A 14,147-nucleotide genomic window follows, 5' to 3' on the forward strand; every position below is an offset into this window, starting at 1 on the left:
AATGAGTTTTTCAGTGATAATGAAGTTGAGGGTTTCTTTATTCATATCAGATTTTCCGCGCTGTAGTTCGAGTAATTTCATTGTTAAGTTTAATTTATTGACTCATAAGTTTATTATTAGTTCTCTTTAAAAAAAAGTTTAGTATTGGTTTGTTGGGGTGTCTGAGTTATGTGGTGGTATATCAAGTTTAAGTAAGAGCCGCACATTAATAGAAAAGTGGATGTTGAGTATCTTATAAATGAGAGGATCTATAAACTTAATATTTTAAAAATTTAAATTAAAATGTGGTGCTCAACTCACTTATATGATTGATTTGGACGCAATTTACATGTTCGTTAGACTCTCCTCATAACCCGTGTAAATTTGCACTCCAATTCTATGATATGTTCATCTTTCATGATTGTCCAATATTCATTCATGCTAACTATTCATTATAAATTTTTACTCGGCTACTCGGTACGTTGCCAACCAACACCTCCATGTCCTTGTATGAAAATGCATTTTCACATCTACATTTTCCCATAGTGGGAACGGGGAGACCTGAGATCATCATCAAGCATTGACTCAAACATACGCTTGCACTGTTGGAGAAAGATGCAACTATTATCCTCAATTATTGTTAGTAATTATTGATATTACGTAGAGATTGAGATCCTATCCATCAACTTTATTATCACTGATAAACTCCTTTCATTTAGTTTATTTTTTTTTTATACAGCTAAAAATTCAATAAATGTTGTCAGGTGCAGCTTGAACCTCATTGTCATACCCTAATTTTTGACCTAAGGCCCCACTGACACGTGTCACTTGACTCTGATCGATCTCTGATTTTTCAATAAAAATTCGGCAGGGAGGTATTTTAAAATACCTCATTTTTTTTTTATTCCGAGTTGGGCCCTCTTTCCTCTCTTTATTTTCTTTTTATGTTCATTATCTAATTTCCATCTTTTATTAATTTTAATTTTAAGGTTAGTTACTATTTTTATATTTAATAATTTTTATTTTCCATCTTTTAACTTTATTTTTCTTTACATAATTTAGTTTAATTTGTTTTTATTTTATTTCGTATTAGATTTATTTTATTATTATTTTATTTATTTTTAATTAATTAGTGTCCAAAAAAAACAAAGTGTCAATAGGTCCAAAAATAAAATGTCCAAGGTCTAAAAATTTTTTCAAGTCAAGTGTCAACTTTAATATTCCTTTTTCAAAATTCACCATAATTGTCCATCATTTCCATTAAATCAATTTTCTTTTTTTCATCAAGATCCTCACCTATAAATAGAGTCCTCATTCCACACAATTTCACAAACCAAAAAGTTCTCTTGAGTTGTCAAAGCACTTTTCTCTCTTCTCCCTATTTTAGCTTGTGTTGACGAGCTTTTTTTTTTCTTCTCTCTCTTTTTTCTGTCCCTTCGGAATAAGTCCCTTCGGAATTTTGTCCCTTCGGTAACTTTTGTCCCTTCGGTTGTCCCTTTCTTTTTCTTTTCTTGCATTTTATTTCTTTTTAGCATTTTTGCATTTTATTTTATTTCAATTTAGCATTTTCATTATTGTTATTTATTTTCCAACAATTAGAATGTATTTAGGTCCAATGTAAATATAAATGAGAAAAGTGTGCGTGTGTGCGTCATTTTATTTCTTTACCGCCTTAGATATATCAAAAAATGCAAAAAAATTAGATTAGGGATTTTGTGGTGATCCAACGTCACTACAAAAATCCACGCGCTTTTATTTTTATTGCTCCGTTAGTTTAATTTTCATCTAATATTCCAAAAACAACAAAAACATGCAAATAATAAAAAATCACAAAAATATTTTCATAATAAACCTTGATTCCAAAATCAAGTGATCCTTTTTTATTTTTTATTTTTCTTAATCAAACTTTCAATCAATTTAATCATACCTTGAGTCCATTTTCTTTTAAATTAAAAAATACAAACCTAATCTTATTTACCACTTGGCTTTTCATTTAAAACTTTTTCAAAGCTAATAAAAAACACAAAACCAATCAAACGTCAATTTCTACCCCGAACTACGGGGTTTTGATCCCTCATGGATACGTAGGCAGAGGACCATGTCCTTCCAAATCATAAAAAATATAGATAATTAGGTTTTTATTTTTTCACTTTAATTCCTTTTTTCGCAAAAATAATAAACAAGTTATAGCACATTAATTAAATAAAATCAAGAGGTTCTCGTAGAGTACTACGGACATAAAGGGTGCTAACACCTTTCCTTTATGGAACTAACCCCCGAACCCTAAATCTTTTCAATATGGGGTGGTTTGAACTTTTTTCCCCTTTTTCAGTCGTGAAATAATTAGTGAGTCAAGAGCTAATCAAATAGCCTTGATCTCCGAAAAATGAAGCGACACTCATTCAAAAAGTCTCAAAAACAAAACAAAAAGAAACAAATCCAACAAAAAGAAGCAAACCCTCCTAAAACAGCAAGGAGGGAAGAAAAACAACTAAAGCATAGAAAATCTAGTAAAGACAATACCCTTAAAATTCCAAAGGATGCACTTCATGCTTGGTCCTTAAGGCAAGCACTAGTCTTGTTGTGTCTAGTTGAAACTCTGACATAACTGTTACCATCTAAGGTTTTAGCAGCATTCTTCCAGCCTTTCCTGCCTGGTTTAATAAAACCATCTACATGAGAATGTTGCAGAAGTACTGGTCAGCTTCCTTCCAATTGGCTAGGGTACCAGCTGTGTCTATATCACGCTCCAATGAGCTTTGACAATTGCTCTTGTGAGCCTCATGGTCAGTATCAGGTTCCAATTTTTCATCAGTAGTATCAGTGTCCTCATCCCCCAATACTTACTCAAGATTTTACCATCTTTCAAACATGCAGCAGACAAATTCTTAGGGCCAGCAGTGAAGTTAACCAAACTAACTTAAGTCAACATCAGTAGTATCGGTGTCTGACACTCGTACGACATATGTCAAATCAACTCAGTTCGGTGTCCCAAAAATTTATTATTATTTTTTGCTTTTACACTCCTTGAGTCAGTGTCTGATATTTGTATGAAGGTTATACGCATGTGTCAGAAAACTCAAACATGTATCTCAATATTTTTTTTTTGCTTCGACACACCTTGGACACATCCCAAACGTAGGGTCGGATCAGACAAGTGTACCAAATCATTTACCAAGTTTTTATAAAGTGACAAAGTAGAGTATCCTATTTACATCGATTGTCGTTTCATCCATACAATTTGTGTTACTTATTTTAATTAGTTAACGGTATAAAATAAAAGAAATAATGGTTAGAGATTGCAATTTTTATCTGTTTGCAACAAACCAAATTATCGGTTTTTGGTTGCAGAAAAGGAAACAACGGTTAGGACTCTTTGAATCGCTCGATGAACATGACAATTTATTGTTGTTGTTTCAATTGCTCCATCAACAGGACAATTTACTTCTTATACTTTTGTGTTTATTTGGTTGATTATTGTGTGCACCTCTATCACAATTATATATTTTATCACAATTTCTTATTTAGTCTTGAATCATATGTGAAATTATTTTTCAAGTTTAACTTGATTGTATTTGTTTAACCAATTTTTTTCTTCATAATTATGGTTAATTTGATTGATCTATACTTATATTTTTGCATATAATTTTCTTTTGAGAAAGTTCTATGACTTGTATGGTTATCATATATTTCTTTGTTTATTCTTGTCAAATTTTGGAAAGAATTTAACATTGAAGCATCCCTGAAGGATTGCTCAAACAATGAAGATATTTTATTATATAGTTCTCAAAGAACTATTTTTTCCTTTTAATATTATAGCATCCATGAAGGATTGCTCAATGAACGAATAATTTAATATCAAGCATTCGTAAAAGATTGCAAATGAAAAATATTGTGCTTTTTCTTTGGTATTCTCGATAAAGGTTTGTGGTGATTTCTTGAAGAACTAGATCTTTGTTAACATCTACTAAATTTATATTTTTAATATATTTTTTTTATTGAATTTTATTTAGTTAACACATTAGCATGTTTGATATTCTTCATAAATATTTGAAAAATTTCACATCAAGCATTTCCTGAAGGATTGCGCAAAAGAATTGTTCTTGATTATTATAAAAATCATGTGTAATATAATTCCTGAAGAACTAAATATATATGAAGATCAAAATAAGTGTCGATGAAGGATTAAAAAAAAAATATATCAAATTTTTAACACTGTTTATGATGTTTTGAGATATATATAGTTCCTGATGAACTAAATATTTAATATCAAGCATTCTCGAAGGATGACAAAAATCATGATGTTACTTGGTGTTGATAGATTTATGGTTGAAAATAAGATTTATTTTATCTTTTATAAAAAAAAGAAGGTATTGAAGTGTTACACATTATAAATGTAATGTAGTTTTTGAAGAATTAACTTGTTATTTTAAGAATCCTTGAAGGATCGCTTAAATAAAGAAGTGATCTTTTGATAATTGTTTATGAAAATTTGAAATATATCTCCCGAAGAACTAAAATTTAATACTAAATCATCCTTGAAGGATTGCAAAATTATGATTTTACTTCCTTATTGTTCATAGAGGTTTGTGGAAGAGTAGGTCATTTAGACTAAAGCATGGTAGCAAATTTTGTTGGTTTGACTGTCATAGTCGGTTTCTTCCTCTAGAACATCCATTTTGTCGTGATAGATACTCTTTTAGGAAGTCAAAAATGCTAAAGTCTTTACCACTACACCGACGTTCCAGGATAGAGATCCTAAATAGAGTGAATCGCCTAGATGATTTCAGTTTTGGTTTAACTTCACATAATAAGAGACAAGCATGATTTGGTAAAAAAACACAATTGGGTGAAGAAGAGCATATTTTGGGAATTGCCCTATTGGTCTACTAATCTAATAAGACATAATTTAGATGTCATGAATGTTGAAAAGAATGTTTTTAACACAGTTATGGATATAAAGGGAAAGACAAAGGACAATGCAAATGCATGAATAGATATGAAAAAAATATGCAAGCGTCCCTCCTTAGAGTTAATAGTCGAGAATGACAAGTACAAAAAACCGAAGGCAACTTATGCGTTAAATTATAATCAAAGGAAAATGGTGTGTGGATGGGTCAAACAATTGAAATTTCCGGATGGATATGTATCTAACATTGCACGCCATATCAATGTGGAAGAGGGAAAAATAAATGGAATGAAAAGTCATGACTGTCATGTTTTCATGCAAAGGTTGATTCCTTTGGCATTTCGTGATATGTTGCCAAAACCTATATGGAGGGCATTAACGGAACTTAGCTTGTTCTTTACAGAAATTTGTGCAAATGAGTTACGTGTTTCAGATATGGAGAATGCAGAGCTTGCCATTATTGAAATAGTTTGCCAAAATATATGTTTTTATAGTCATGCCACATTGTGTTTTATAATGTGTTCTCACTTTAATTATGCTCCAATTTCAGGTCTCAAGGTTGAAGTCTATCCCAAGAAGAAGATATGTATTTGACAGATTATACTAGACCTATGGATCAATACTTAAAAGTTGTAAAAATGTGTCCCTAGTTCATTTGAATATGAGTTTGTTGGTTATGTCGTTTTGGTTTTGTAATGATACTATGAAACTGCTTGATGGGTTTTTAATGAATGCTAAAGATATATAGTTTTGAGATTATATTTGATGCGATTAGTTTTTTTAATCATCCACAATAAAGAAACCTCTAAAATATATTTGATGTGAATACTTTTGTTTAATCTAGCCTAATAAATTTTGATTACAAATATAAAAAAAACAAAAAACAAAGTTTTATTGGAAAGGCATGTTGTAATTTATTAAAAAAAAATAAATACTAGAATGCTTGAAGTTTACTACGAAATTGCAAGGATCATGTTGCTACGAATTTAATGGGAAACCATTTAAGCAATATCCTACCGAAATATTTACGAATCATAAACTTCTGAACACTGTATTGCCACAAATTAGTTTGAAAATCACTAGGATTATATTTTTATTAAATACCAATCAGCCAGGAAATATTTTGCTAGATAATTTGCCGCCCAATCCATGGCACGGCCAGGATGACAGCTAAATCACAACTAAATAGTAGCTAAATGAGTTTTGCTAGAATTTATCTTCGTATTTGCTGCCAATTGTTTTGTAGCAAATCTGTGAATTTCTTGCAGTGAAAATCAATTGAATTCCAGATTTACTAATCATGGAATTTCACGTTTAGAGAGTATCTCAGCTCCAAATCAATTGAATATGAATGCAAAATCTGGTTTAACTTAATTTCTTCAAACAAAAATACAAATTATACGATTGGATGCATTGTTTTCGTAATCCTTTTCCTTACTATATATTATGATTCTAATTAATTATAATTTGATGCCTTGTCATTTACTATTTATTATGTTAGTAACTTGTTTATTATCGCTGTTAATTAGTATTATGTAAAAGTTTATCTGGCGTGTTTTTTTAATTAAGATTCTAATATATTAAAATGATATTGCATTAGGCATTTTAGTTAAATAAAGCTTTATCTATGAACCAATGCTTAATTAGCTGAAAAAATGAATTACCAGTTTAGTTTTGATAATTTTGAGAAGTCATAATTGATTGGATTTGATTTACAATCGATGGAAACATATAAGTGTCAGAACAAGAATTACCAGTTTCATCTAGCTACAAAATCATAAAAACACCAAAATTTGATAGTCTCACATTTTCTCATGCTTTATAAAATATGTTTGTAAATCTGAATTTTTACTTATCAAAGTTTGGGCACAATTGCCACACTCATGAATAGATTCAGATTGTTTTCCTGTCTTTTTTGTTTTCAAATCAAAGTTTCAACTGTTTTAGCCTTTTTAGGAACATATTTGGTGTGAATTGGGATAAAAACTCACACCAATAAACTTTGATGGGTAGAGCAAGGGTAAGCGGTAATCCATAACCAAAACAATAGCAAGCGATAACAACATATCTAACAACAATGTAAAGCAAAATCACAATTGAATTGAAGAACAACAATGTAACACACAATATTGTTTACCCAATTCGGTCCAATACCGTCCTACCTTGTGGAGAGAGCAACTCTTCGTTCTACTAATCATGAAACTAACTTTACACAATCATTCCAAAAGGGCTTACAAGAATAGTCTTCAAACTTAATTCTACTATTTTCTCAAATCTCTTCATATCCTCAAAAGGAACCAATCCTTAGCCTTTGTTTTTTTAAGGATTTACTCTTTCAGTAAACTCTAGTTTGACTCAATCTTACCTCTCATGTGTTTCCACCCCATGAATCCAGGCCGCGCATTTGTACGTAGGCGCAAAACAACAACCCAAAACATGTCTCCAGCATATCTCATATGCCTGAGCGTAAAACTGTACACAAGGGCACAAAATGGCAGAATCACCGGAAAATAGATTTTAAGTCACTTTTCAACAATACTAATATAAATTATTTTCTTACATGTCAAGGTTAAGTGAATGATTACGGGATAGCATAATATGCAATAACTATTGATAAATCATTCCCTTTCCTTATCTTGTGGAGTGTGGTGTGCATGAATAAAGCTTACTTGTATTTTAGGATTCGTTTGAGAATTTGGAGGGGAGAGGACGAGAAGACTTTGCGGGGTGAAAAATATGAGGAAAAATGTTTATTTTTTACTTAGAATATATGACATTTATTTTTTACTTAGAATATTTCATATTTATTTTACGTATTTTTTTTACAGTATTTGTTAGAATACGTGGCATTTATTTTTTACTTAGAATATTTCATGTTTATTTTATGTTTTTTTTTTTTTGACGGTGTTTGTTAGTTAGAATACGTGACATTTTTTTTTTCTTAGAATATTTCATGTTTATTTTATGTTTTTTTTAACAGTGTTTGTTGAAATACATGACATTTATTTTACGTATTTTTTTTAACGGTATTTATTAGAAAACGTGACATTTATTTTTTACTTACGGTGTTGGTGTGAATGAAACCGTTTTTATTTTCCATACACGAATAGACTTTTATTTGACTGTGTAGCATTAATTTTCAATTATTGGAAACTATAGAGAGCTGTCATGCAAGCAAAATCCTAGCTTAAGAAAGTGTTTTAAGCAAAGGGTGAGATTGTTACATGGAGGTGTCACATAGGTAAGTTCATTTTATATACAAATACATATATAGATATAGATAGATAGATCAATTCCAAATTAACTGAAAAAATTAATTACCAGTTTAGTTTTGATAATTTTGAGAAGTCATAATTGATTGGATTTGTTATTCAATCGATAGAAACATATAACTGTGAGAAAAAGAATTACCAGCTTAGGCTAGATACGGAACGAATAATGGGGATATAAGTATTTATCTAAAACTCATACCCAAACCTTTCTCGAATGTAGAAAATTAACTTATTATTCTTTTTATATAAATAGAAACTCAAACCATAAATCATTTCACTCATACTCTAAATCATTTCACTCACACAATCAAATTTTCAGTCTGACAAACAACACTCATTTCACTAAGTTCTCTCTCTTCTCGTTCCAAATCTCACACTCTTTATCTCTCTTCTCAATCACCAACAATAGTCACCGACCTCCAACATCTTTTTGCTGCATAATACATTACAACATTGCCAAGGAGTTTTATATTTATTAGGGACGAAGGTAGTATACCCTTTTTAAAGTTATTATGAGCCACTTTGAAAAAAAATTGTATAAAATTATAAGCCGATTTACAATATCCATGAAACATTAATGTTACTTATTCTATTATACTTATAATTATTTATCACTCTATCATCTTTTCTATTATACCATTAATGATTTCAATATGCTTGACTCTTGAATGTAGAATTGGATTCTTTGACAAACAAATAATAGCAGTATTATCACAATAAATGGAAACACTGTTAGCATTAATCTGATAGTCTTCCAACTGATATATCATCCAAAGTAGTTGTGTACAACAACTTGCAGCTGAGATGTATTCTGCTTCTGCTGTAGACATAACAATAGTTGCTTGTCTTTTGCGAGCCCATGATATCAGATTATCACCCAGGAACTAGCAGTTTCCACTGGTTGGTTTTCTTTCAATCCTGTCACCAGCATCACAAAATCCAACCAACTGATAATCTAATGATTTCCTATAGAGAAGTCCAAGATTAGTTGTTCCTTTCAAATACCTGAAGATTCTCTTAACAGCAGTTAAATGAGATTCTCTAGGATCTTATTGGAATCTTGCACACAAGCATACACTGAATAAAATATCTGACCTAGATGTAGTGAGGTATAACAAAGAACCAATCATACCTCTATACAGCTTCTGGTCTACCTTTGTTCCAGTATCTGCACAACAATAATATTTTTCTTAAGAGTCCTTCTAAAGAGTGTTGTGTCAACTTGACCTCTTTTAAAATCATTTTTAATTAAGAAATTACTCAGTCTATAATTCCAAGCTCTGGGAGCTTGTTTCAAGTCATATAGTGATTTCTTTAATTTATAAACATGGTCAGGATGCTTAAGATCCTCAAAACCAGGAGGTTGCTTGACAAATGTAACGCCCTCTTTGAATTATTTGTTTTGTTTAATTGTTTAATTGAGTCTAGAATTTATTAAGAAGAGTTTAGAATATATTATATGATTATATGATTTATTAGGTAGCTTATTGTATTATTTAATAGAATAAGATTTGAAAATAAAATAATATTGAGTTTAAGGGTTGTTATGAGATTTAAGAGAGTTTTGGGGAGAAAGAGAAATAAGATAAAATAGAATAAAGGGTTATAAATAGGAGAAACCTAGTTTAGAAAAAAGAAAACATAACGTACGATCAATTTTGGAAAAAAGGGAGAAAAAACCAAGAGAAGGGAGAAAGATCTAGAAAGCGGCGATTTTGAGTTATAAGGTAAGGGTGAGACTAACATTCAATAATCTTAAGTCATTAATTCTGAAAATTGGATTTAACATGTTGTAGGTTTTAGTTTTTGAGAATTTGAGAATTAGGGTTAAAAGTGATTATTTGATGATTTTCTAAAATAATATTTTGGGTCAAGTTTTATATGATTTTGAGTCTCTTTTGAAGTATACAAATGTTTAGACAAACTTTGGGATCAAATTTGGGCATATGGAAGTTAAAATTGGAATTTTGGGGTGAAAAATGGGTTTTTCCCGAGTTGTTATCTGACAGCATGTCCTGTTTCATGTTCTTGCGTCTTTTTCACACGTTTCTGTTTTGAATTAGCCTTTGGTGTAAACATTAAAGTTGCAGATAATTGTGTTAGCTTTCCAGTGGCGTCGGTGTGACTTGAAAATGATTTTTGGTTTAGGAGTTATGATGCAAATACTCAAAGGAGGTCTTAATGAATTTTTATGAATTTCAGCACAACTTTGTCCGAATTTGAAATGAAAACTGGTATTCATTGGTACAGAATTGGTCTTAGGTGTAAACACGAAAGTTGTAGGTATGAATGTTAGCTTTCTAATGCCGTTGGTTTGACTTCAAAAGGATTTATAGAACTTGAGTTATAGTCAAATTACTGCACGTAGGTCACAGTGAATAATTGAATATGATTGATGAATTAGTATATGAATGTATATGTTGTGAATACGATATTGTCCATGATTGATGAAGTGTTATATGTATATATGATGTTTTAAGATGTTGATTATTATTTGATGTTGTTATATTGTGATATAATTGTATATGCATTACTTGAATTATATGTGAATAATTGAGACGTTATTGACTTGCATTTGATATTATTATGTCATGCTGTTTTTGTATACTGTTGTGTTGCTGTTGTTATTTAACTAAGCTGCATGAGTTGGTCTAAGTTGATTAAGATGATGAAGTTCCAAATTATTGGATTATTTAACTAAGCTGCATGGGTCGGTCTAAGTTGATTACGACGTGTCATGTTTTAATTTGTTGTTTGTAAGGATGATAGGTTAGGTTCGTTCCTAAACAAGAATTTCTCTCTAGAAAAAACCTTCTAGTATAATAAAATGATATAGAATTTTTCTATTCACACCCCGGATATTTTTAGTTACACCCAAATTTTCTTAAAAGCTTTTTATAATACCAAAATTGTCCTTTTATATAAATTCTCTCAGAACCTTGATTCCATTCATTGTCACTCTAAAATTTCACTATATCTTTCACCAACAAACAATCAAACAATCCTGATGTTCAATCAATCTTTATGGAAGATTAGTTTCAATTTTCTTCTTCTTGTTCAATTGCATTGTACGACGGTTTCAATTTACATGTTAAGGTTAACTTAAATTCAGTTTAAAGAAAACTCCACTAAATTTCACTATCTTTTTAGTTACGCTTAAAGATGATTTATTAAAGAAAAGATATCGCGATGAAACATGTGAATGATAAATATTTATTTGAGATTACAAGTTGAGTATTTGAAGGATTACAATCTTTTAAATCATGAAACTTATATAGCGAAGTGCTAAAATGGTTATATATGAGAAAATCTAATTTGTTGTACACTTGAATGGTTGTAACGTCATTAGCTGTAGACAATGATTGTCTGAGAACTTGAGTAAATAATGAAGAACAAATTGGTCCTAAAGTACCATATTTTAGTTCAATTGAGGGGCAATAATGCACCTTTATAATTATTCGTATTATCATATATATTATTTATTTTAGATATGCATGTTATTTGTTTGTGCTTCAACATTGTTTTTGATTGAGTTATATTTTTCAACACAAAAAAGAAACTTGTGGTTTGTCTTCAAGAAGAATGAATGCAACAATCTTTTATGAGTATAATATCATCTACATTGCTCAGTTGAAAGGATGGTACATTAAGGGAGATGGAAGAAAAGAATGTTTTGCAAAGTTCTTTTTCACAGACGATCTTCGTAAGAGTGGTGATCTAAACATACAACAAATTTGTTCGTGTGATAATCATGAATACTTTTTACAAAGTAACTCCCAAGAATTTTTTTTGAGCAACTGGCACAAAAGATTAGTATTGTTCGTCTCATAGGTGATTGTTTAGTTGAGGGAAATAAATAAATATATTCTGCAATCTTTTTTCCTTTACCATTGATTTTATCCCATTGAGTTTTTTCGGTAAGGTTTTTAACGAGGAAGATATCGGATATTGTACTCTTTTTCCCTCACTAGGATTATTTTTTCCTACAAGGTTATTTTTTTTCTTAGTAAAGTATTAATGAGGCATATCATGATCAACATCCAAGGGGGAGTGTTATGAAAAATAAACTTAAGGATGAACATCCACTAAGTTTATTATTCATGAGAAAATTATATAATTATAATACTAATACTATAGAGAAAACGAGGTTGAATGAGTGTGAGGGAAGTAATAAGGATGTACAAATATATATAATCGCACGTAATGTACTATTGTGTAAAGTGTTAGATATATGTGTAGAAATGGGATTCATTTTAAATCATAAAAAAAAGTCAGCCATATTCAAATTGTTGAGTGTACCATAGAATTTGTCTAAAAAAATAAAGATGAAAATAACATATTCATTCATTATTAAAACAACGTACATAGAGCACAAGAAACCTGTGCGATACACAAAACACACACATGCAATAATCAAAGCTTTTTTGGGTCTTATTTAGAAGATGTATCAAACTACAGCAAGGAACGACATAGCTATCCCTTAGTTTGATAAATGACCCGAATAATAAAACATATAGATAGTGGATATGATAAGTTTAATTATTAGTGAGGATATCCAGTGCAATTTTCTCATAGTCATTAGCATTCCAAATGAAAATGCCACTGAGTGATTTATGCTTAATCAGATTGGTGCAAGTCTGAACGAAGACATCTAGTGGAACATTACCTCCGTCACGAGGATCGGTGCTTGCTCCTACTAGGAGTTTTTCAAGAGCGTATTCCCTTGCGAGACTAAGAAAGAGGCTTAAAAACTCATTCTCTGTGGGGATAGGCTGCATGTAGAATTGGTAGTCAACCCAATTAATATCGTCAGCGTGTGCCGAGTAGAGTAGCTTGTAGTAATTGTCATTTGCATGGGATGGAGCAATGGATACCACATCGATACCTACTTCATTCTTGAGTCTATTTATAACGTCCCCAACGTAGTTGGAGAAATCATTTTCATCATTGGTATTGATGTGCTCATAGTTAATATCAATGCCAGCAAAGATGTCATTGTATTGTTTGATGATCGTTTTGAGCGAATCGACGGCATTATCACACCAGTAATTTTTTTCAATAGGAGAGAATGGATATTTAGTACCACGACCACCAATGCTAAATACCAGCTTGACATTGGGACACTTCTGCTTGATATCCTTCACACTTTGTATACCGCATATATCAAGATCCCAATCGGCAGAGAAACTTCCGGTGCCTTTTCCATCTTCGTTGTAAGTCTCATGGGCAAAGGCCAAAATGATATGGAATTCAGCGATTTTGTAGTTGTCAATATCAGGGAATTTAAAAGGTTTTGGGTATGGTTTCACGCCAATGTATTCTCGAAAAATGACTCGATCAACAGCATTGTTATCGATGATGGGATGAGACATTGTGAAAGTTGAAATTTGGAGGAGTGACTACACTTAATTTCTTGGTTTAGATTTGGTTGTGGTTGGGCTTGTTGGAATGAATGTCCAACTCTTGATGCCCTTTTATAAGGTTTAGGTATCGTGTCATGTGCATCTGTCTAATAATTGGAGAAATATGCATATACTGTATAGCCTATATTAATGATTAAAAAAAATATATACAATATATATTAATGATGTCATCTGCATTTGTCATACCATTACATCTTATGTTTATCTAATCATTTTTAATTTCCATCGATCAATCGTGGAGAATTATGCATCCAAATTTCCTCTCTATATATTAATTAATTTAATTTCCTCTATATATATTAATTGATGATTTGTTGAATTGTGACTTATTGATTGTATGGATTTAAGTATTTGATAATAATAATGTTGGTGAAAAACATAGTTGGTGAGTTATGCATTGTCGAGTCTTTACTTGAAGTCCATGCATTCATAGTCATTTTGAGGTGAATTGAAGAATGTAATTGGTGATGTTTATTACATAACTTATGCATAATATAATTGGTGATGTTTATTATGTTTGTGGATTCATTAGCGATAAAATTATCTTCGGAATCCTATTGCTAC

General features: G+C 30.8%; 1 protein-coding gene across 1 annotated transcript; it reads right to left on the reverse strand.

The window, feature by feature from the left end:
- Window positions 1-12,466: 12,466 nt before the first annotated feature.
- Window positions 12,467-13,620, reverse strand: LOC25481694 (chitinase 2). The gene has a single exon (XM_013585821.3). It carries the CDS (start codon window positions 13,530-13,532, stop codon window positions 12,696-12,698), a length of 837 nt encoding a protein of 278 aa, XP_013441275.3. The 5' UTR covers window positions 13,533-13,620; the 3' UTR covers window positions 12,467-12,695.
- Window positions 13,621-14,147: the final 527 nt, after the last annotated feature.

This window comes from Medicago truncatula, chromosome 8 (genome assembly GCF_003473485.1).
Source record: "Medicago truncatula cultivar Jemalong A17 chromosome 8, MtrunA17r5.0-ANR, whole genome shotgun sequence".
Classification (NCBI taxonomy): domain Eukaryota; kingdom Viridiplantae; phylum Streptophyta; class Magnoliopsida; order Fabales; family Fabaceae; genus Medicago; species Medicago truncatula.